The 24,426-nt window shown below is 47.0% G+C and overlaps 1 protein-coding gene across 1 annotated transcript in view; it reads left to right on the top strand.

Moving 5' to 3' along the window:
• abca12 (ATP-binding cassette, sub-family A (ABC1), member 12) overlaps window positions 1–24,426 on the top strand; it is a 90,610-nt gene that overhangs the window by 18,437 nt on the left and 47,747 nt on the right. Inside the window, exons 13-34 of the mRNA XM_064329843.1 lie at window positions 971–1,101; window positions 1,489–1,622; window positions 2,767–2,937; window positions 3,652–3,854; window positions 5,638–5,768; window positions 6,295–6,415; window positions 6,679–9,381; window positions 9,752–9,855; window positions 10,261–10,331; window positions 10,950–11,098; window positions 11,483–11,613; window positions 12,288–12,430; window positions 13,536–13,712; window positions 14,219–14,439; window positions 15,456–17,864; window positions 18,101–18,192; window positions 20,091–20,197; window positions 20,692–20,912; window positions 21,216–21,292; window positions 21,457–21,587; window positions 23,305–23,475; window positions 24,152–24,316. Of these exons, the coding sequence (XP_064185913.1) occupies window positions 971–1,101; window positions 1,489–1,622; window positions 2,767–2,937; window positions 3,652–3,854; window positions 5,638–5,768; window positions 6,295–6,415; window positions 6,679–9,381; window positions 9,752–9,855; window positions 10,261–10,331; window positions 10,950–11,098; window positions 11,483–11,613; window positions 12,288–12,430; window positions 13,536–13,712; window positions 14,219–14,439; window positions 15,456–17,864; window positions 18,101–18,192; window positions 20,091–20,197; window positions 20,692–20,912; window positions 21,216–21,292; window positions 21,457–21,587; window positions 23,305–23,475; window positions 24,152–24,316 (7,963 nt within the window). The remainder of the gene's footprint in view (window positions 1–970; window positions 1,102–1,488; window positions 1,623–2,766; window positions 2,938–3,651; window positions 3,855–5,637; window positions 5,769–6,294; window positions 6,416–6,678; window positions 9,382–9,751; window positions 9,856–10,260; window positions 10,332–10,949; window positions 11,099–11,482; window positions 11,614–12,287; window positions 12,431–13,535; window positions 13,713–14,218; window positions 14,440–15,455; window positions 17,865–18,100; window positions 18,193–20,090; window positions 20,198–20,691; window positions 20,913–21,215; window positions 21,293–21,456; window positions 21,588–23,304; window positions 23,476–24,151; window positions 24,317–24,426) is intronic.

Raw genomic sequence — 24,426 nt, 5'->3', positions numbered from 1 at the left:
CACAAACGGCCATCTTAAAGTATTACGTTTATGATGTTCTCATTCTTTAGTAAGAACTTAACCTCACATGCTGTACTAAGCTGTGGAAAATCACCTAAATATGTCTTTATTTTGTTGTTATGGTTGCAGTAGTACTGATTAAACCGGCCGCAGAAAAAATCTGGCAAACGGCCGCGGAAAAAATCTGAAAAAGTGCTCGTTATTAAAAAGAAAGGTCAATGCAGTTCCTTTCCACAGGCTTTCAACCAACTAGATGAGTCATTCTGTTCTATTCAAAGCATAGATATACTGTGCCAGGTGGCATGATGAAGCACAACTTGGTGGTTTTGTTCAAAAGAAAGCACACGTGAGAGCCTGAATGCATATACGTATGAAACACGTTAAGTACGGAACTGTGGTACTGAGCTAGATTGTGGACGAAGGGTTAGGTAAGTCACAGGTGTAGGTGCAGTCCTATAGACAGAGGTGGAAAATCCAGATTCTGAAAGCGAAAGTCCTTCCCAGTGTATTGCTCCAATCACCTGGATTTGCTAATTAGCAAAATTCTTCAGCCAGCCCAGTACAGGCTGTGTCCGAATCAGCACACTTGCCTACTATTGAGTATATGAGTTGTATGCAGCTTGTATGCTCAAAAGACCGCTGATTTGGACGCGGCCGTAGTAAAATCAGCTGGCCGGGTTCATGGGTGGAAGAAACACGTGGCAGAACCTATACTTTGTGATCCCCTGGACTTTCCACCTCTGCCTATAGATTGGTTGAGCCTTAAAGATGGCAGTGGTTTACAAACTTTATCTTGTGACCATCAAATCTTTGTGTTTTCATCACAAGTTGAGGCCATTGTCTTTGGCACTCTCTTGCTCTTTGCAATCCGCAGCTTGCTCGTGTAAAAGTGTTTTCTCAAACGATAGCACGTGACGTGCTTAGGGTGTCCAGCCGGTCATCGTTCGGGCCTCTCGCTGTGTCTCTTCAGGTTCCTGGACGCGGGTTCGATGGCCCTGGGCCTGCTGAGGGGACGCCCTGGCGAGGGGTTCGTCCAAACGGGTCTCATGGGGGCCCACGCCTCCATGGAGCTGGCCGCACAGGTCCTCGAAACGCTGCAGGGTACGTCTGAGCTGCGTACATCCGATCCAGAAGCTCCTACGTCCCTCGAGGGGGTTATCGTATTTCAGTCCTTTCTGCCGTTAAATGTTGTGCTGTTTAATATTTAATGACTGTTTAATGATCTCTGCTGGTTATTTACGGTCAAAATTATTTACAGTGACTGCAGGCGGAAATCATCTTAACCACAGTTTCCTCAACGATTACAGTAACGGTGTAACTGATGAAAGACCCGCATTGTGCCACAGGTCATGGGTCTTTGTTCACCTTTGGTGCACTTCTGTATTGAACCTGGAAGTGCGTGTGCATTCACTCCAGTGCGCATAGAAGCAGTTCTCCTTGTGTTTAAAAAAAATAAATAAATAAATAAATTTTCCCCCTCACATACAGAACAAATGGACAACTTGCTGAAGGACGCCCATCACATCAAGCAGACGTTCCTGTCCCTCATGCAGGACGAGGCTTCCGCCAACGACTGGGCCGGAAGCGCCGTGGGCTCCGCCATGGACGGAATCTTCACGAAGGTGAAGATTCCCGAATATTCCCGAAAATTCCGAAACATTCCGAAAAATTATGCATGTTTTCGGCCTAATGCCTCTGCATGATTACAGTCTGTTGGGAGGCACCTTTTTTTTTGCCTTTCATGCACTGATGAAAAATATGCCTTCTCACACGTGGAAATCACAACATATTTACATTTGACTTAAACATTAAAGAAAAGAAAAATGTCACTCGTGAACTTGACATTTTCCCATGTGGTTGGCTATTTGGACAGCGTGAATGGAAATTTTCCACTTGCGAAAACAGAACATGCGACACATGAGATCATGTGAAATTTCACATTTTCACGTGTCTGACTTTATCAAACGTGAGCTACAATTTTCATGTGAAAACAAAACGTGACTCAAAATAGCTTATGTTACCTGGGATTATTTTTATAGGTCATGTGTTCACACATGATTTTTGAACACATGATTATAAACAGAGTAGTTAAGACACCTCCAAAATGTATCTTCTAAAGGAAAAAAAAATAGTATTTAAGTTCTGTTTTGTTTCTCATGGTACTCGAGTGACAGATACCTTTCTCTCACAGTACATTTATTTGGCAAACGCATTGTGATGGTTCTTGTGACAGATTCTAAAATTACATGAGGAATGTCAGAACATTCCATGTTAGCAGGAAAGCTTGAATGTTAAACGTGGAAAATTGCGTTCTTCTTTTTATTCTTCTCCATTGTCTGCCTCTTTAGCGTGAGAAACTCTGGATGATGTACTTGAACGATAGCGATGCTTTTGAATTAAGCGCTTCATCAGATACTGTAATGCCTTAAGACTGGGACCTGTGGGAGTTGCCCTGCTGTCTTCATATCTGTACAGACCCAGCACATATTTTGTAAGGGATCATTTATGAAGAGGTGCTCTGGCTGCTATCGAGAAATAATGACCGACTCTGCTGGGAAGTCCCCCCCAACCCCCGCCACTCCCCCCCCCCCCCCATGCAAAGTGGAGTGATGCTGTTTGAATAGTTACAGTTGAAGCGGTTTGTTACCCATAGCCACAGTCACTATTCCAAAAAGAGAAATTTGACTGCGGAATGCCCGAAGTGACCAATCAGAATCGAGTATTTGGGCAAAGCCTCGTAACGATATGTGTTGCCTGCTCCCTCAGGTGCTTTTCTCCTCGGATCCTGTGGCGTGCAGGGACCTCCTCGCTTCGTGGGACTGGCTCTCCAAGCTGAGCTCCTTCCCCCCCGGCCTCTGGAACGCCGTCCTCTGCCCGTCCAACGACTCCCGCCTGCTCGACGCGCTCGCGACGCAGTGGTCTCCCGTGGTCCCCAAGGTGTGTCAGGGTGTTCGCTCGGGAGGAACCGGCCCGGCCGCATTCCTGCCCTTCGAGCCCGCGGACGAAATGAAGCCGCCTGTAAAAAACCTGTGTCTGTCGCGTGGGAGCAAAGTCATCTTTATTTGCGGCTGTTGCGTGACAGTCGCCAGCATGCGATGGCCGGGCTGGCGTGTTTTGCGTGTAAACAGAGCGCCCCGGTCGATATCTGACACCAGCGCCGTGATACCGGTCTACCTAACAGAGGTTACCTCCAGACCGTTAAGCTCAGTGCCGTCTAGCCGTTTATCATGTGACCCTCGGGAATTAACTTTTTTATATCAACCGGAGTCCCTGTAGGCACAAGAATGGCGGAAGCAAGTGAAAGATTATGCAATTGAGTGGTTAATTGAGATGCTTGTTTATACGAATATGACGGAATACGGGGAGAGGGAAAGGAAGGAAAGCATGCATAGATGGAGCTTCCTTCAGAAGTGCCTTCAGGAAACCACGCAGGGGTGGTTATTTTGTAAAGGTCACGACGAAACTTTGACAGTTTTGAAGGACAAGTGAGGATTAGGCAAGAACCCTTTAATCATCGCCTCTTTAGGGATGTTCTTGACAGCCGTGTTGTGCACCAGAAGGCCCATTTCTGGGTTTTTTTGCATGAGGCGTGAAAACCAAAGGCCTCTCACTAATCGTGTGACTCTCCTCCTCCCAACCCCGCTCACGCAGTTGCTCAGACTCATGGGAGTGGTCAACGGCAGCGAGGTGTTCAACGTCACCGCTCCCATGCTGCTTTCTGATTGGCACAAGCTGTCCGGAACCGTCCTGCAGTTCGGCCAATCCCTGGGAGGGTTCTCGGCATACGACTGGGCTTCCTGGATGCCCCAGCCGAGCAACATCACGGTGGACTGGTCCGGAATTCTCATGAGGAGGTCAGTGTGATCCGTGCCACTACCCGTCACACACAAGTCACATTTGTGTTGCGAGTTCGTTCAGATATGTCATGGTTCCTGCTCCCACCAGAGGGTATCTGAATCTGTGTTTGTCTGCCCAAATTGTTTTGTTGTATTTTCTGTGCCCCTGCGTTTTTTTTTAGCCTGCGTATTTAACCCTTTGAAGAGTAGGTTTATTTTTTTTAAATAATGTTTTTTTTATTTTTATTTTTTCGAAAGTCCGTGTTCTAGAACTCCATTGTTTTCAATTTACCATCGGAGATCAGTTACGTCGGCATTAGAATGTTCAGTTGAGAGCATTCTGATCACATGTTTGTGACCTCACACACCATAGAGGGTTTAGTTACCCCAGTTCCCTTGTGAATTGCTCCTTCTTGGAGTCTCCTGCCTTGTCTTTGCTTGCTGTGGAGGCCTTGGGGGTCTCTTGTTATTTGCTGTTTCTAGTTGTTTTGTTGTTTTCATTGTACCCGTGTTTACTTTATTCCTGTGTTTGTTTAATTACCCGTGCATTATTTTGTTGATTATATCATCGACTCAGTTTTCCGGGCTTCCTGTGTTTTGGTTTTGCTTCTCTGCACTTGGGTCCACATCTCTGTTCCAGGTTTTAATAGGAGCATGATTTACTCTGAATTTGCAGTAGTTTTCTCTACATTCGTAACCATTGAAAACAGAAGGTTCAAGGTATCATACAAGTCTGTTACTTATATTAGTGTTGCTTTCATTTGAAGTAACACTTGTGTTTTTTTTAACTAGCAGGAGATCGCATAGATGTCATCATTTAGTCGTTTTTAATCACCTTGTCCTTAAGTAATAACATGGTGCAGAATTACATTTACTTGTTGACTTCAGTACAGATTATAAGATAGAGGTGTGCCGTCTGATACAACAATAGGTGTGTGTGCATTTTCACATTACTGTTTTTACAGTCACGTCAGCACCACAAGTATAATGCCATGTACCGTGTGGTGTGTGCTGGGCTCACATACCCAGGATGTTTTTACTGGCTGTTTCCATATCTCAGTGATCAGTGTTTTCAGTCTTGATTCTGATGAAGAAAGACATTTTTTTTCACTGCAAGTATTTTGAACTCGTGACATCTAACAAATCAAGACACATAGGAAATCTGGGTCTTTATTTGTTAGAATTAACAAAAGGTATATTTTAGAAGATAGAATTGAACTCGAATGAATGAATGAATGAATCATTGCTTTTATTTAACGCTTTTCTGAATGCTCAAAGTGCTCTACAGTGATGAGTGGGAACTCACCTCACCCACGACCAATGTGTTGCACCCACCTGGGTGATCCACGGCTGACATTTTGTGCCAGAAAGCTCACCACACATTAGCTGAGGTGGAGAGGGAGAACATTATTTTTTCCAATTAAATCAGGGGATGATTAGGTGGCAAGTATTTGTCAACTACTTTTTCAATTCTGAAAGCATTGTGCTAAGACTGGGAGTACACTGAAAACATAATGAATATTTATTAAGGGGGGTAATGGGAGCAGAGAAAAGAATTATGGGTGTTGTAGGCATAAGGAAAAAAAGACAGTTATCAGCACCATTATTTTTCAACTGCTTACCTTCAGGGGTGAATGATAGCACAGCTATAGGTACACTGGTTTCTCAAGTTTGTCTTTTCATTGAGTAATGTAATTTACATCATGTCTATCTGACGAAAAGAGCATGCGCACTCAGTCAACCAACCCTATATAAATAAAGGTAAATAAACAAATATTTAAAAAAATCTTCCTGTCTTCAGGGGCCTGGAATCTTTTGTGGGAGTGGGCTTGGAGCTGGAAAAGAGCCCTGATTGGCCTGGGATGGAAACATACTTCCACGTTGCCTACTGGATCATGACCTTCCAACCCAACATCACAGCACCTCCGAACTGTGAGTCTCTCTCTCTCTCTCTTTGTCTCTCTCTCTCTCACTCACACACACACTCACAAGTTAGTGCACACGCAAACACATGTATAAACACACAAACAGGGACATTTAAAAATGGTCTACATAGATTTGTATATAGATGTCTCAGATGTCTGCCCAGTAACATGCTCACAAGCACAGGCAAACCTAGACACTTGAATGAAAACCCACACAATAAGTATGCCTGTAGGTTTTCATTCCAACCCTAACAAAGCTCGCCTCATTCAACAGCGAGAGCAGGGCTGCCCAACCCTTTTGCTGGAGATCAATCATCCTGTAGGTTTTCACTCTAACCCTAAAAAAAGCACACCTCACTCAAAAGCTATAGATCTTGTGGAGTTGTTGACTAGTAGAATCAGGTACGCCAAATTAGGGTTTAAATGAAAACCTACTGGTCAGTCGAACTCCAGAACCAGAGTTGGGCAGCCCTGATGTGGTGAGTTGAATCAAATGAATGTTTTCAAATGTCTTTGGCTCTATGTTTCTGTAGGCACTGTTGACTCGGACACTATGGCGCCCCTCTGTCACACGGATTTCACCTGGGAAAAATTTGTCCCACTGGGCGCGTCTCTGTTACAGGAGATCTCCACCAATCCAATGGCTTTAGTGAGGTAAATGAGGCATGTGTGGAAGATGTTGGCATGGCAACTAGAGCACTTGATTGTAACTTGTCGCCGATGAGATTTAATTCGTTAAAATCGTTTGTCTGAAATAATGGCGTTTAATAATTTAAATAAATAAAAAAATTATAATATAATATATATATATAATATAATATTATTACGGTATTAGCATGATACATTGTCATTATTATGATGTGAATATGTTGTGTAACTGTATACGCAGTGCTGTCACAATCTTTTCTTGTCCTCAGGTGTGTCCAGGGCTCTTTGGCTTTTCTGCAAGGTGTGTATGGACAGTTTGCTGTTGGCACAGTGATGAACCAACTGAGCGCCCCCGATCTGTTGCCCGGCGATGGGTCCATTCAGAGTCGCCTGGATCATCTTATCCAGATCCTGGAGAGAGACCTGATGCTGTTCTCTAACATCTCACCCCTGGAGCACTTTGACAGCCAGCTGTCACAGACCCTCCTTGGGGAAGCAGTCGAGGCCCTGGGCCTGAAGCCCCTGGAGGCACTGTGGACACAAGGCCCTGTCAACGACTCTGACATAATCGGTGCCATAACACTGGCTGCTCAAAACAACCAGCATCTTTTGTCTGCCTTGGACTTTCCTGAGAACGCGACGGACCCGTCTCTGGCAGAATTGGAGGCTCTGGTCTTCCGGTGGCTGTCCGGGGGGGGGAGTCTGTCCCTCCCCCTGTCCCTCAGTATGTCCGACGTCCTGCTCACGTACTCCGCTTCCCTGAACTCCACGGACCTGGCGTACCTGCAGACGCTTCTCCGGCCCCTAACCAACCAGAGTGCCAGGGGTGTGTTTGAGCTGGTCCTGCAGGCCATGCAGGGATTGAAGCAGGTGTTGGAGGCACCAGGTGACCCCTCGATGGTGATTCTAGGCTACCTGAACCAGCTGCAAGACTTCCTGATGTCCGCCCTGCAGTTGCACGGATACACACAGCTTCTCGGGCAAAGCGGCATCACCCCGGAGCAGTTTGTTGACCTTCGCCCAGTGTTCCTTCAGACCATCCAGCTCATCCAGGGTTCCAACATGACCGGTGATCTTGCAGCCTTGGATACCGTCCTTATGCACCTGGGTGGCTTCCTCCCTCCAGAGCTCCACCCCCTCTATGAGGCGCTCATCAACCAAACCGGCGTTCTGATTGGACGGCTGTCCAGCTGCGCCGCCGCTGGGTTCGACTGCGCGGCTGCAGTCTCCCACGCCTTTCAAATCCTGTCTCAATCCACAGAAACTCTGCTGCAGACAACCAATGGGTCAGTCAACGTCCAGCTGGCGCTTGGCTCTGACTCCTACTTCTCTGATCAGGCAGACCTGCCCCTTTCTGCAACTGGGGATCTCCTGTCCCTGTTGCTGTTGGGGTCAAATAGCACCAACACATCCTGCCCTGTAGAGAAGACTATCACCCAGACTCTGCACTTCCTTGAGCAGGTCTTGGCGATGCCCAACATCAGCCTGAGCTCCTTGCAGGAAGCCCTCCGTGTCTCCAACCTCACCCTTGGCGAGCTGGACATGCTCGCCATGGTGGCAGGGTCTGCTAATGTCTCTACATTACTGGCAGACCTCTTGGCCATTGTGGACGTTGGCCAGCAGTGCTTCCAAATCCACCCCCAGAATGTGTCCTTGGATTCGGGGCTCCCAAAACCAACAGAAGCCGACTGCATAGTAGAGCTTATTATGAGGACAACAGGGTTCCTTCAAGGTCTCAACATGCCCCAGGAAACCCAGACGATATTCATGACCCTGCAAAACTTGATCAGGTTCTGGGCCTCTGAGGCAGTGGAGGAAGGAGGCCTGGCATCTCTGATTTACAAGCCTGGGGAAGACCCACTGGCCACATCCATAAACACATTGACTGTCCTGCTGGGAAATATCCAAGAGAACCTGCATGACCTCTTCCCGGAATTCTGGCCCCAGATCAACAGTGAAATCCAATTTCTGGAGAGCCTACTCCATCTGGCAAATGAGACATTCCCATACACCACTACCAACTCCACCCAGCAGATGCATAACCAGACAGTATCACTAGAAATCATGGAGTGGTACCTGGAGAAGTTGAATGACGTGATACAGGGCAAAAATGTCTCCTTACTGCTTTACCCCATGATCAGGATGGCTGAGTTGCAGCTGGCATATCAGGTGGCTCAGCAGGATTTTCAAATTTTCATTGCACAGGAGACTGAAGACCTGATCCAGTCAGTGCAGCTTCCCTTGAATGAGGCGGACTTCAACAAAATCGATAACTATATCATTGCCGTCATTCAGGCTGAGCTACAATTGATGAAGGAAAACCTTGAACTGCAGAGGGAGTCTAATGCGGTATTCGGTCTGCAAGCGCCAGACTTCCTGGAAGAGATTGACGCTCAAGCGATGAAATACATGAACCTCATTTGTGATTGGCTGGGGGACACCCACCTGAGCTCGGTCGTTGGCGGCATCCTCCAATGGGATGCAGGCTATCTGAACAACACCACCCCGGGGCCGAACATTAGCCAGCTGCTTGACACCTTGACGCCCTTCCTTTCGGGGGAAGAGGCGGCCGTCCTCGCGCTCGTGGGGCGCGTCACCCAGGCCCTGGAGCGCGCTGTCCTAGCGGGCGGACGAGAGGGAGGGGTCCAGAGCGACGACTTCGCGGAAGCCATTTCGGAAGCGGTGGGGGCGATCCTGAGGAACGTCAGCACCGAGACGGGACCTCTTCCGGACTCTCTCGTCGCGAGCGCCCTGCAGGTCCTCTTGGAGTCCCTGCAGCTGATTGGCAATCCCGACATGAGCTACTCGGATGCTCGTCAGCTCACGATGAATGTCCTCGAGAAAGCCGGGGGGTTGATCCAGGCCGTGTTTCCTCCGGAAGTCTCCCCTGTCCTTCTGCAGATGAGTCAGGCTGTCACCGTATACCTGGAGACCATCGCCGAACCGGGCGGTCAGGATAAGTGGAACCAGATGTAAGTGTTTATTGCGGGAAGCAGACACTCGCATTAGAAAATTACAGGCAAAATAGCAGTGTTTTATGTGAAGGTGAGAGTTGACAAAAATGTAAAATGTAATAAACAGATTAGGTCAATTAAATGGCACAGTAATCTTACTTGACCATTCATTTCCAACAGAGCAGATTGTATGCTGTAGCATTAAGATTTTCCTTCATTGGAACAAAGGGGCCTAGCCCAAACCATGAAAAACAGCCCCAGGCAAAGGGGTGTCCAGACACTTTTGGCCATGTAGTGTAGCTACAGTACTTTGCCACAGTTTTTTGTTTGGGTAGGTATTCAGTCCACTCTCCATTTTCCTCACCCTTGTCTAACCTGTGTGTTTCAGCATCATGAGAGAGCTGCAGCTTTTCTTGCCTGGCAACTCGAGCGTTGACGCCTATCTGTCTGTGATCATGAACATCACTGAGCTCTTCCTGGGCCCTGGCCAAGGCAAGTCAGCCTTTCCATGTAGTTATGACAGTTAATTAACCTGAATATGCATTAAGTGCCATGTGAACACCTTTGTGTTTTGTGGCCTGTGTTGCCTTGTGATCGTAAATTGAAGGCCGAACGAGTCGCCGGTTCTCTCGATAAACATGACATCGTATTGCGTTTAGTACACAGTAAAATTTTCAGTGATCAATTTAACTCTAACAGTGCTAATTTAACTCTTAACCAATAACATTTGGTCCCACTCTGAAATGTGGAACCATATGTTATCTACTGAGTGTCGAATTAACACTGGACATTTTACTGTGTGGGAGTACTTGCGTCCAGTTCCTTCCAGGAGTGAGTGCATGTCGGAAGACGTTGCAGTAACTAACAGATACTGTCGACTTTTGGTGTTTTGAACAGAGGGCAACGGCAGCCTGTGGGAAAGTTTGCAGGGCGTTGACATTGGAAACCTTGCGGAAGTCAACGAAAAGGTGAGAAGCAGAAATAGCGCGGAACATCATAGCAATCCTCCGTTTTCTGAGCTGTTAATGTCTGTATCTCACAGTAGAATCCAGAACACCTCAACTAACCGAAAAAAAAAACCATAAAATGCTGTGTAGGATCGGCCGGCAGTTCACGGAGGTCATGAGGCGCTAGGATGTTTTTGTCAGAGGAGCATGTTGATCCATGGGCGGGGGTTCATGTGCTAAGAGTGTACAATATTCTGCATATTGTTAAGATATTGCAATAGTCATGCACGATTAATGCTGAATTTATGGCACTAGTCGGAGTAGACGATTGTCTGCAATCGGAGTTGCGTCAAACCGCCTGCATGTCGAAGTTCCTTGAGCAAGACACTAACCCAATCTGAAGAGAGGCACATGTAGCGTGGATAAAGCTATATAAGCAGTCCATTACCATTTGTTTAAGAATTTTTAAGAAAACAAAAGAGTGAAGAAAATTCAGATAACTTAAATAATCCGCGATTAATAATCTAAGGCTGCATGAAACATGCTACCAATCACACCAAAATGAAGGGAGCCCCCCCGACTCCCCTCCCTGGCTGCCGGCCTGTTTGTCATTCTCTATCCCGTGTGCTTGGTTTACAGGTCCAGTACGCCCTGACCACTCTGTCCCACCTCGTCCCTGGGGGGCAGGAATGGGGCACGGTTCTGCAGTCTACCCAAGCACTGGGGGACTTGGTCCCGGTCCTGCTGGAGGTCTTAAGTGTACAGGCAGATGAGCTCACCTGGCAGAGGTAAAGTCATGGGGTTTACCTGCTAGGGTGGTATTGGGTCCAGTGGAGGAGGAGGGAAGTCAATTATGGGATTGTGAGCGAGGCCTGGTGTATGGGAAGTTATGGAGGATGACCTTATGTATATTGGTTTATAATATTGCCACACGTTTGCATGTGCGTGCATTTTTGCAGGTGTGTGTGTGTGTGTGTGTGTGAGAGTGTGTGTGTGTTTGTGTGTGTTTGTGTGAGTGCACGTGTGTATGCCTGTGTGTATGTGAGTGCGAGCGTGGATACGTGTGTGTGTGTGTGAGTACGAGTGTGTGTGTGTGTGAGTGCGAGTGTGTGGGGCAGGCATGGCTGATCTATGAGTGCTGATATGTGTCCTGCACTGTGTGTGTCTGACAGGGCAGAGAGCATGCTGGGAGATCTCCTCTCAGCCATTCAAGGCGGCCCAGGCAATGAGACCCTCCCCACTGCTGTCGCGGTCATAAAGGAAGTCATCGCTGGCTGGGTTCACGACCTCAGGGCTCAGACAGGTCAGCTTTAACATTACATTACATTACATACATTAAATTACTGTACATTACATTACATACATTACATTACTGTACATTACCTTACATTACATTACTGTACATTACATTACATACATTCCGTTACTGTACATTACATTACAGGCATTACATTACTTATCCAGAGCGACTCACACAACGTTTTACGTAAGATTTACATTGCATCCATTTATACAGCTGGATATATACTGAAGCAATGCAGGTTAAGTACCTTGCTCAGGGGTACAATGGTAGTATCCTACCTGGGAATCAATCCCGTGACCTTTAGGTTACAAGACCACTTCCTCACCCATTATACTACACTTCCGCTTTACCACTGGGGTCCTCAATTTTATGCGGAAAGGGCCGGTGTGGGTGCAGGCTTTCGTTCCAGCCGAGCGGTTCCACACCTGATTCTTCTAATGATGCCACTAGAGAACTTTGCCGAGGGCCTTGATTAGCATAATCAGGTGTGTAACTGCGTGGGTTGTGAAACGAACACACCGGCCCTTTTCCGGATGTGGGCTGAGGAACCCCTGCTTTATCACAACGGAAACCTCCGGTAAACGTCTCAAAATTATGCAGGGGCGTCCGTCCTCGGTCCCTAAGTTATGGACCATTTGGGGGAAACAGAGCCTTGGCTTTTTTTTTTCCCACAGAGCTGATCGGCGGCCTCCAGGAGCCCTTCTCCCGCCTGCTGGCGGACATCGCGCGCGCCGCGAACTCCAGTGACACGAACGCCACCGACGCCTTCCGCCTCGTTCCTGACGCCGTCCTGCGCACCATCCGAGCCGTCCGACAGGTCAGTCCGCCATTCCTCTTTCTTTTGATTCGGTCACAGGATTATCAGATCTGTCAAAGAAAAGAAAAAAGAAAAAAAAAAAAGCAAGGGCGTATACGCCATACGCCATTGTCTTTCCACTATGGAAAGAACGCCGTGTATTCGATTACATTACATTACAGGCATTTGTAATGTATTTTGCTGCGTAATTCATTGTGCTGCATGTCTGTGTACTCAATGTCATGCTCAAAGTAGAAAATAATGCTGAATCATGCTCATAGTTTGTGGTATAAATGCATGTTCTTAGCTGGAACTGACACGATTCAGTAGTTAAGCTGTTAAGTATGACATATGTGAGTTATTATAGTCCGCATGTATAGGGTGCACGCACGCACGCACGCGCACACACACACACACACACACCAACGGTGAAAGGTTGCCATGCAAGGTACCAATCAGCTCATTGGGAGCAATTAGGGGTTAGGTGACTTGCTCAGGGACACTTTGACACGCCCAGGGTGGGGGATCAAACCGGCAACCCTCCAACTGCCAGGCAACTGCTCTTAACCTCCTGTGCTATGATATCTTTGGATGTCTGTGGATACTGCGATTTAAAGTGTGTTTATTGTGAAGTATCTAAGATAAGTATGTCAGACAAGTGTGACATATTTATGGAATCCGCTGCCATAAGGGGCTTCTTATGAAAGATGGTGAACTTGCTGATCCTGAAAAACAGATTCAGTGTGTGTGTCTGCTTGTACATATCTTTATATGACTATACTCTAGGATACGTGTGCGACACACATTATTACAAGTTTGGTGTTTTCACTGCCGATAGTGTCCACAATAACTGCACTGAACTCAAGCAGAGGTGAAATCGTATACCCCTGGATGGGCGTGACGCGAATGAGCTTCAAAGATATCTGTGTGATATTTTCCTCCCCTTTGTCGCGCAACAGTAGTAGGCGTGAATGCGATTGTTCAGCTCCTCCAGCGCCTCTGCCCCCCCTATCGATGTCGCTTGACGTCTCCGTCTGGTCACGTCCTCCACCAGATTTAAGTGGGTTAGCCTGAACGGAGGGGGGGTCCTGGGTAATGTTTAAATTTTTTTTTTTTTTTACTCAAGGCTGAGGAGGCAGGCCGGGCCTTCGAGTGCGGCGAGGCCCTAGAAGCCTGGGAAGCGGTTGCAGACGTGGCCGGGATCAGCGAGGCCAGCCTGGGCATGTGGTGCAACGTCAGCCTCCTCCCGGCCATAAATTCATACATGGCCTACCTTGGGGGAGCTGTGCAGCACAACGTTACTGTGAGTCCTCCCCCCCCCCCTCCCCCCGCCCCCCGTCCCCATAGAGACTCATTTAGGGCATTCACTGGTCAGTTTCACATGCTAATAATGACCTTTTTCCTATGAGAGTATATATTATTATTATTATTATTATTACTCAATTTTATCCAGTCACTGACTCTGAATTTTACATATCATGTATGTATTTACACATGAGTACCACTAGATGTCAGTCTGTACACAGTTTACAGATAAGCTGCTAGAACCCTTTACATCCTTTGAAGAGTAGGCTTTTTGGTATAGTGGTTTTCTTTTTTTCTTCTTCAAAATTATAAGTCAGTGTGCTACAACTCCATTGCTTTCAACTACCAGAAGTGACATCAGTATTAGAATGTTCAGATAAGAACATCCTAGTCGCATATTTGTGACCTCACACCTTGCAGTAAGGGCTCAGTGGCGGCTTTGCCTAATTTTGGTGACGCCGTGCAGGTGAGTGGTAAAGCAGTGTGCCCGTGTTTTTTGTGCAGGGTGCCGGCGTGGAGACGATGCCCGCGAACGCCAGCGCAGAGCTGATCGTGGCCGAGCTGCAGTCCGCGTACCTGGCCATCGTGAACCACTCCCTCGCCATAGATGCCTTCACCAGTGAGCTCGCGGGTCACTGCCTGCTTCTCGACCTCGTCCCGCCACCAGGCCTGTCTAGCATGGAGGACTGGATGAGCAACATTCTCAGCGAACAGCTGCTCCAAAGGTGACTGAAAGGAGTATGATTCATGTTTGTGAAGTAGGGACGGGGGGATATTTAAAAAAAAAAAAAAGGGGTTTTCTGTATGCTATACAGTATCAGTGAAATCCATACTATATGATTTTCCGAGTCTGACTTTTTATTGAAACTATTGTAAATTGCTTGAGCATTGAGTGAGCTGGGTAGTTAGCATTGTGCTCAAGCCATGTGCTCACGTGCGCAATCTTCTGTTGCAGTTATGAATACCAGTTTGCTCTAAAGGGATATTCTGATTTAGCTCCGTTAATATGTGAGGGGAATAGTTACATTTTCAGCAACACCAGTTTATCCAATCTAATCAATAAATACATGTACGTAAAACTGGCACTGTTAATCAGAGATTAATTGAATTGATTTCCTTTCAATACTGTGACTTCAATATGTTTAGCTGATGCGATAACAATCACAATAGTTACTTCATGGAAATTAAAATAGATTGCAGGGCAGCTGGACATGTATTGATTGGAAATAGACCATTGGGTTAAACTGAAGAATGTCTCTATCTGTTGCCATATATTTATTTTTAATCGCATATGCCCCAACAACCTTATTTATGAAACTACCAATGGCACTGCTGTACATTTTATTTCAGTTAGATCTAAATAAATTTATTGGTTGTGCGTAAAAGTGTTTATACCTGCAACAATGCTTTCAGGATGGCAGTGTAGTATAATGGGTAAGGAACTTGCCTTATAACGGTTGCAGGTTCAATTCTCAGGTAACACCCTGCTGCTGTAACCTTGAGCAAGGTACTTAACCTGAACTGCTTCGGCACATATCCAGCTGTATAAGTGGATGCAGTGTAAACGTTTTGTAAGTCACTCTGGATAAGAGTGTCTGATAAATGCATGTAACGTAATGTAATGTTCCCTCACCAACTGGTCTTCCTAATATTAGCTTGTGCCCTTTTACAGGAGTATTAATGTTGTAAAATATCACTATTTGCGCTAACGTGTTTCCCGTGTCTCCTTGCTCCTCCCCAGTGCTTTGGCTTTCCCGGAATTCCTCCTGCCCTCGCTGGAGCAGGCCACTGCTGACTGTCCCTACTTGCAGCCGTTCGTACAGGCCCTGGAGCTGACCGTGGACTACACCCTCCAGAACTCTCTCCAGCCAGAGAACTCCTCGTTCGCCCCTAACTTCCTCGGCCAGGCCCTCCAGGTCGTCCTGAGCGGGCTGAACTGGACCGGCGACTCCCTGGACCAGATCACGAGCGGAGCGGTCTTCTCCAGCGCCGACGGCGACCTCATCGACAAAGTCATAAAGGACGCCATCAGGGAGATTATCCGGCAACGGATACTGGGAGACTGGCCTATGGCTTACCAGTTCATGGAACAGCTACTGGGGGCAAACGCCACCTCCCTGATTCTGGAGAAGGCCTTTGAGCTGAGTGAATGGTGGAGGTCCACGGAAACTTCCGGAATGGAGTTTGTGTGGGAGGCCATGGTGAAGCTCTACGGCGCGGTCAGGGATTTGCTGTCGTTGGACGTCCTCCAGAGTTCCTACTCAGACCTCTTCATTGAACTTTTCGGTAACATCCTTGACACCCTGAGGCAGATGGCCAGCACGAGTGACATCTTTGCCCCACTTGACACCTACATCGCCCAGTTCCAGGAGCAGCTTGGCATCTCAACTCAGCCTAGGTCCGTCGGCAGGGTCAAACGTATGGCTGACAGGCCGCCAATAGAGGACTTCCTGGACCTACTTGAAATAGACTACCCTGCTCTGCTGAAGGCTCTGTCTGTCCCGCCCACAACTGCAGAGATCATGGAAACTGTTAATGTGTTCTTTGCCAATCCAGACCTTGCCACTGTGTTAAAGGGCTGGTCCATGCAGTTGACCGGGGACCGACAGGCTGAAATCATTGACACTGCCCTCAGAACTCTCTCTTACGCCACTGCGTCTGGGCAGTGGGAGAAGTATTTTGACGTGTTCACGGAGATTGGCAGAGAAGGTTGGGGTCCCGATGACCTTGGGAAGATGGAGAAACTTCTGGAAAGTATGAGTACCCTCATTGACGTGGCTACCGTGCTGTCCCGGCAACCTTCCCTTGACATCGCTCAGAAGGTGGAGCTCATGATCCACGAGTTGAGCCCCATAGTCTCCCAGATAGCACAGAGCCAGCAGGGTAACCACACTGATACAGCCATCCAGTTCTTCACAGCTGTTAATAGCATACTGAGTACGAACTTGGAGGCTGCCAAAGACATCGACACCCTGATTTCTGGGATCGTTCATGATCTTATAACCTCTGTCTCTGAGCCTGAGTCCCAGACAAGCTTGGCCCCTTACACGATGGCGTTGGATCAGACCATCGCTGCCTTTGCCACCTTCCTGCCTCCAGAGGATGTGATGTACTTCAACTCCTCAGCTCAGATGATTGAAGGCTTTGCAATGCTTTTGTTCTCGCCAATGGACACAGAGAGCCTTGTGGGGTCCGTCAGCTTGGTCTCGGACTCACTGGACCACCTCCTGGCTGCTGCTGGGCAGACCAGCTTTTCCACTGGGCAGCCTGTCCAGGATGTCACCCATCCCCTGATCCTCAACAGCGTTCTCGCTACCCTGGCCCTCTGGAACCTCTCCATCTCCAACTACACCTTTGGAAGCAGTCAAGAGCAAGAACAGGCAGTAACACAGGTGGTCGGACACCTGGTGTCCCTTCTTCCAGAGGACCAGAGGCAGTATGTCCTGCCTCTCCAGACCCCCCTCCTCGCTGGGCTGTCTGGGGTGTCCAGCAGTGCTGAAATCCCCCACGCTTTCCTCAACATTTCCGAACAGGTCACTGTCTCTCTTCTGATCATGCTGAATATCACCGAGTCTCCAGAGGACCTGAGCACCTCCCCCTATGGCATCGCTGGCACCCTCTTCTCTGTCTCAGACCTGGTGTCCAGGAGCCTGTGGACAAGCTTGTCCCAGGACCCGTCCGCAATGCGTTTGCCTCTCGTGTTCCAGTCCCTACGCCAAGCAGTCATCCTCCTGGACCCCGCACTACCACCCGAGGGCAGACACTACCTTAATGCCTCCCTCTACGTCCTCGAGACCTTGGCCATCACCCTCAACCACACCGGTGGAGACATGGGCGGTGCCGCCTCCACCATAGCCACCTCTGTCCAGTCCCTGCTAGCTGTTGTGCCATTCCCAGCTTCCCAGACCACCGCTGACGTCATTGGCAACCTTGAGCAGACAGTCCAGAGGGTCCTGGCCATCTTCTCCTCTGACCTGGGGCCCATGGATCAGGCTACCAGCATCACCCGGATTCTCCTGCAGGATGTTCACAGCATGCTCACCCTGGCCCTCAACAGCACAGAGGCTCAGATGGCCCAAGTTGTGTTCGAGGCTGTTAAGATGAACATGGGCCATCTGCTGACGTTGAATTCAACAAACTGGGCAGAAAAGTGAGTTGATTTCACAGTCTTACTGTTGCTTTTTAAATCAAGTTAACTTTTTAAATTGTTTCTTTTTTATATATATTATATATATACTCATATACTTAAATAGAATGAACACATGGCAGTGTGTCTATGAACTGTTATAGTCTGTTGTGCTCAGAACCTTTTTCCTCTGAATGAGGGAAAGCAAAAAGCAGAGAATTGTTTGGTGCTTTTTCATCGCGGTTCATTTTGTCTTTTAGGCTTCCATACCTGTTGTTTGACATTGGTGACAGAATTCCAGATGGGGTCCCCTTTGCTCATTTGATGAAGAACCTTTTCAATGAATCTCAAGGTAATGTTGCTTGTCTGTCATTCCTCAATCACTCCCCCACTCAGGGTTTGAATTACGGGGGGATTGGGGGGGCTGACCCCCCTAATTAAGACTTGGACCCCCCCAAAGTATGTACGTCACTGATGTAATCGTAAATATATTGTAATATTTACGATTACAGGTAAGAAGGATATATAAATGTTTCGACCCCCCCCCCGACCTGTTGCTTTTACCTCCCATGGGGGGGTCCAAGTCTTAATTAGGGGGGCCAAACCCAACTAATCCCCCTCGTAATTCAAACCCTGCCCCCACTGACTCCTTCTGTTTCATGAAGCACCCATTGCGAGCTTTGCCCGTTGATGACTTCTTCACTTATATGCATTTCCTTGGTCTTCATCCTTCCTCTTTACATCAAATTGCTCCAGCATTTTACTTTGTGTTAGAACTTTCCACATTTAATTTGGCAGCAAGCTGGAGTTTACTCTTTTTTTAATTGGCTGTATCTGAGCATAATTTCAATTTGTCTCGCGTGTCAATAACCACAATGCAGTACCCAAAAGGCTCAATCTCTTAAGAGCGCATTGGTTTTCATGCCTCGCCTAATACCGATGGATCAAACAAAGCGTTTCCTCCCTAATTCTAGGGTAAAATTCCACATTATTCAAATTGAAACCGTACACGCTTGGCTTAATGTCAGCTTTGGAAAATCTCACGAGGGCCCAGAAGGCATGTAGCTGGTCTCCAAGAGAATGAATTCAGTGCCTTATTGAATGTCATTACCAAAGCGCAATTCAACCACCCTCCTCTCTCTGTTCCACCCCCTGCCTGTGCCGCCCAACCGACTTCCCCTCACTGACCAAAATACAATATGCCGCCTGTGCCTTATTCGGCGTTGGTGAATAAGCACAAAGATCTGTGTTGTCTCCTTTGTGTGTATTTATGTAACGTATCCCTCCGTTCCAGTGGTAACCCTGCAACCCGTGTTCTAACAGTCTGTAATTGCTTCATTCTGCTAATAACGCATTGTTTGAAAGAAGCTCGCTGCTCGAAATAACTTAAGCTCTCAACGGTCCGATGGCACGTTTCGCGACTTGTGTGTCAGCAGCAACCTTGTTATATGTACGTTTTTAAACTCGGGCTGATGCCTTATCGTTTGCTTGTGATGTATCGCAGTACGCGCGCGCGCGCGCGTGGATGCACTGTTCTCATTTCGCGTCTAAGTGCCCTCCGACCCTTCTGCGGTTCTGTTCGGCGCCTGTGGAAGGCGTACAAAAAAAGAAGAATGTCTGGTTCATTTCTGCACATAATAACGCAGGATGTACTGAGCTTTACGGCTGTGGCAGTTTAGTTTATGTATTGTTTTAATTACATCGCTTGCTACCCGGCTATACAGGAGAGCTGCTCTGAAAGATGGCGGAAGGAAAGTGGGGTAGCGGGCGATTCCCAGTGGAATGGAAGCTTAGTAGTGTTGACATTTTGCCTACGACACTCGATTATCCTCTCCCAATATGCTGCATTATATATACCTTTGCTCTGAGTTTTACCGTGGCATAGTCTTTGTGAAAGCTTCCTAGGTTTGCTACGTTCTGTCAGTTTGCAACTCTTACTCTCGAATGAAAGGGTCCCAAAAGGCTCCTTTGTGTCTCCACAGAGGAACCCTGTCTAGTTTAGTGGTTCTTTGTCAGATGGAATGGTCCAGTCTTGGAGCTTTCACACTTTTTGTACCAACCATAGAGGGTTCCATAAAAAAACAAAAAACTAGAAAGGGTTCTGCTCGGAACCCTTTTTAGTTCTTTGTGGAACCCTCCATGGAACCCTCCATGGGTTCCATAAAGAATGATTTTTTTCTGAGAGTGTGGTTGAGTGGATGGTGTTCATTGGTCTTCCCCCTGTTCCCCATCCCTCCCTCTCCTGTACAGAGTCCCTTCATCACCTGTCCCAGATGGGTGACAGCCTCTTCAAGGTTCTTGAAACCGATTGGATGTCCGGCAACTTCACCCCTCTTGTTGACACCCTGCTGATCCAGGTAAGAATGTGAACAAATATAAAGATATCAATAAAATTCAGCTCAAATCTAAATTCAACTCAACATTCAAATTCAAATGTTTTATTTCTAGCATAAAAGAAGCAAACTAAAGTGTGAATTATGTTCAGATAGGACAGTAGGAAACTTGTACTATTTACAGAGCACTCATAAACAGTGAAGTGGGGGCTGTTGGTATTACGCTGCATATTGTGTATTATGTCATATTACATGACATGCGCTGAATGTCCTGCGTACTGGATGGAGCAGCCCTGCATGTCAGCCGAGTCTCCTGCTCCACTGGCCTCACTGAGAGAAGCCGCTGTTCATTTTTCGTCGGTTCATATTCATATTTATCTATCAAAATCAACTCAACTCGGCAGACAGTGTTGAACGCCTGTGAAAAATCAGCCATTCTGACTTCAGTAGGTGATGGTGTGGATTCATCAGGTTGTCATTTGCTCTCCCCCCTGCTCGCCCCCCCCCCTCTCTGTCAGGTGTGTGATTTGGAGGGGCTGAGCTCGCTCCAGGAGCTGTACCGGGCGCTGTCACTCCCCCCGGGGTTCCTGTGCTCCATGGGGGTCCCCACCACGGAGGTGGTCCACATGCTGTCCTCCAGCCTGCTGCGGGATGCGGGCGCGGGCCTCAAAGTCGTCTCCGACGCCGTTTTCGAGACCTTCATTGGGGACCCCACCACCTACCACGTGGACTCCAACTGGTATGGAGCGCCCCCTCTGTCTCTCTCAGGCCCTGGGGTGTTACTGCAGGGTTACTTTTTTTTTTTTTTTTTACCTCACTGCTTGCTTTTTGGGGTTCAGGCCTGGTTTTTTGTGCAGTTCTCCTTCTGTTGCTCTGTAATGTGTCTTTCTGATAGCGTCTTTGTAAAAAAGAGCTATACAAATAAATGTGTTTTCGATTTTGATTAGGTTTTATTTGAGTTATGTTATGCGAGTGTGTGAGCTGAAAAAGGGTCTGTGTGAGTTCAAAGGGTCCTGACTGTGTTTTTTTCCCCGTTTTTCAGGACGAATGCCCTCTCAAATTACCTGGGACTCAATATGACCAGTCTGAGTTTCCTCAACATCAGTGTCAATGCTCCTGGTACAGTGCTGTCTTCCCTAATCGCTAACGCTCGATCATTATTGCGTGTGTACTGCTGATCTTTGCCTACTGCTGATCGAAAAGCAGTTTCTGCTCTGTGGTTCAATGGACTGCTTTCCAGTCGATTGAGATTTTTTTTTTTTTTTTTCACGTCTTTCCCCCAGGTCAGGTAAAAGTGTCTGACCTTCTGAAGAACAAAACAGCATTCGTGATCGATGTCCTGCACCTGACCAGAATACCCTCCGACGTCCTCAATGGTCTGATGGACACCGTTCTGCCCGACAACAACCTCCAGGTACTGCTTTCGCCCCGGTCATCGTTAAGGCTTATGGCTACAGCCCGCATGTAACATTTCAGCGCAGGTAGCCTTTAACCTCACTGCAGCAACCGATAGCAGCCTGCAGGTAAGGTTTCACTGCAGCAACCTGTTGATCCAAAATGGCTGTTTTTTCCACTGGAGGCCCTTTTGACTATAAGCAGTTGGAATTATGAAAAATCTGTATTATCAAATAGCACAATCCAGGGGTAAACCAGCCTATTGGGAAAAGCTGTTTTGGTGAGGGATGTTAATGTTGTGCATTCAAATATATACTCTATACACTGCAGAGGAAGTTAAAGCAGAATGCCCATATAGTCCTTTTTGTCTTCACTTGCATGACGGATCTGTTTCATTTGAAACAGAGAGAAAAAATGTTGTTGGAATTTCGGTTTAAATACTTAATGCTTAATACTGCACGAGTGGTTGTGGGAGAATTCAGATCTAACTATAAACCTGTAAAATATAACACAAATGTAGCAATAAGTCTGTGTTTACAAGTGAGAAACACACCTAATTTACTGGACAAGATCTATGCTACTGCTAAATGGTGTTTGGTGATTTGGTTGTCATGTATAGGTTGTAGACAGATGGATCAAAAAGAAGAAAAGTGTTTTTTTTTTGTTTGTTTTAGTGGAGTTGGCCCTTTACTGAGAACATTTAATGTGCATGCATATGCATATTTGCTGAATGCCACATTGTCAAGTATTCATTACCTCTTCTTGAGTCTTTTATTAAGGCTGTTGTATCGATTGACTCCTGGATGTACTGATTGGCCAGTGGTCTGAGCAATGTCATTGTGGAAGCAGGAAGTCAATTCTTCCTGTTAGTTCTCTCAGTTGCAGTATTATGAATCCATTCTCTCAGTAGTTTGTGGTCTTGTAATCTATTCTCTTAGTCGTTTGTGGTCTCATGAATCGATTCTCTCAGTAGTTTGCAGTCTTGTGAATGCATTCTCTCAGTAGTTTGTGGTCTTGTAATCTATTCTCTTAGTAGTTTGTGGTCTCATGAATCGATTCTCTCAGTAGTTTGCGGTCTTGTTAATCCATTCTCTCAGTAGTTTGTGGTCTCATGAATCGATTCTCTCAGTAGTTTGTGGTCTCATGAATCGATTCTCTCAGTAGTTTGTGGTCTTGTGAATCCATTCTCTCAGTAGTTTGTGGTCTTGTGAATCCATTCTCTCAGTAGTTTGTGGTTTTGTGAACCCATTCTCAGTAGTTTTTTTTCGGTCTTGTGAATCCATTCTCTCAGACGTTTGTGGTTTTGTAAATCCATTCTCTCAGTAGTTTGTGGTTTTGTGAACCCATTCTCAGTAGTTTTTTTTCGGTCTTGTGAATCCATTCTCTCAGACGTTTGTGGTTTTGTGAATCCATTCTCTCAGTAGTTTGCGGTTTTGTGAACCCATTCTCAATAGTTTTTTTTTCGGTCTTGTGAATCCATTCTCTCAGACGTTTTTGGGTTTGTGAATCCATTCTCTCAGTAGTTTGCGGTTTTGTGAATCCATTCTCTCAGACGTTTGTGGTTTTGTGAATCCATTCTCTCAGTAGTTTGCGGTTTTGTGAATCCATTCTCTCAGACGTTTGTGGTTTTGTGAATCCATTCTCTCAGTAGTTTGCGGTTTTGTGAATCCATTCTCTCAGACGTTTGTGGTTTTGTGAATCCATTCTCTCAGTAGTTTGCGGTCTTCCTTTTCCAGCTGCTGGCCTGGCTAGCTGACATGCGTCACTGCGATAACCCATCAGGCCTCTCGCTGAACCGCACAGAGGAGCTGCTCTTCAAGACCTTCTGCTCACTGAGTCCGCACGAGTGGTACAACTTCGTGGTGCTGGTGGTTCGTTACGTCAACGTGGAGAATATCATCTACAGGGTGAGGATGCTCGTCGCTCGCCCTGCAAAGTGACGGCCCGTCAGCCATTTTGAGATGCTTATTATTATTATTATTACCACGCGACATTAAACCATCGTTGAGTGAGCCAAAGTGAATGAGTGGTGCCACTTCAAATAGCAGCAAAGAGTATAAGGCATAAATGCTAAGGGCCAATCAAAGGGACGGGTAATAGGACAGATGTAGTGTAGCCCTTATGACAGACGTGTGAGTGAGAGCGTGAGAGAAAGAGAGAGAGACTGTGACTTGACTGTGATTTTGTGATCGTGATTAGGTGTGAGAGTTAATTTGTGGTTACACGTGTGCATGCGCATGCATAGGTGTGTGTTTGCGTGCGTGTGACTGTGTGTGCACATGTGCGTGTATGTTCCAAGCAGTATCTTGATAATGCTGTAAGTATGTACACACACTGGTGCTGGACAAATCCTCAACAAAAGTGAGAGCTAAATGAAAGTGCTTAAATAGAAGGCTAAAATGAGTTGAAGACAGTGGATACCTACTTAGGTCCACAAGCTTGATTCTACCCAAGCTGTCAAGTAAGCTCAGTGGATATAACATTTTGTACGAAATTTCGATTTTGGGAATTTCTCTATTTTGTCTCATCTCTGCTCAAAAGCACTAACCTTGTTCTGTTCCTCCCTCTGGCCCCGCCCCCTAGCTTATCCTGTCCAGTGACATGCAAGGCCTGATCGGCTTCATGCTGGAGATGCTGAGATTCTTGATGAGCATGTTGGACAGACTTCTGCCTGCCATCCAACGGCTGCAGGGCTACCTGGTCTCCATCGGCGACCTCAACCTCGTTGCCAACTCTGAGTTCCGAAGTGTGAGCGTGCCCCTTCCTGATAATTTACACCCCACCCCACCCCACCCCACCCTCTCTCTGTCTTACCCACCCAGCTGGTGCACCACCAACTCTACTACCTCTCTCTCTCT

This window comes from Anguilla rostrata, chromosome 3 (genome assembly GCF_018555375.3).
Source record: "Anguilla rostrata isolate EN2019 chromosome 3, ASM1855537v3, whole genome shotgun sequence".
Lineage (NCBI taxonomy): Eukaryota > Metazoa > Chordata > Actinopteri > Anguilliformes > Anguillidae > Anguilla > Anguilla rostrata.
Note: the sequence above shows the minus strand (reverse complement) of the source record. Positions and strands in the feature narration are given on the sequence as shown.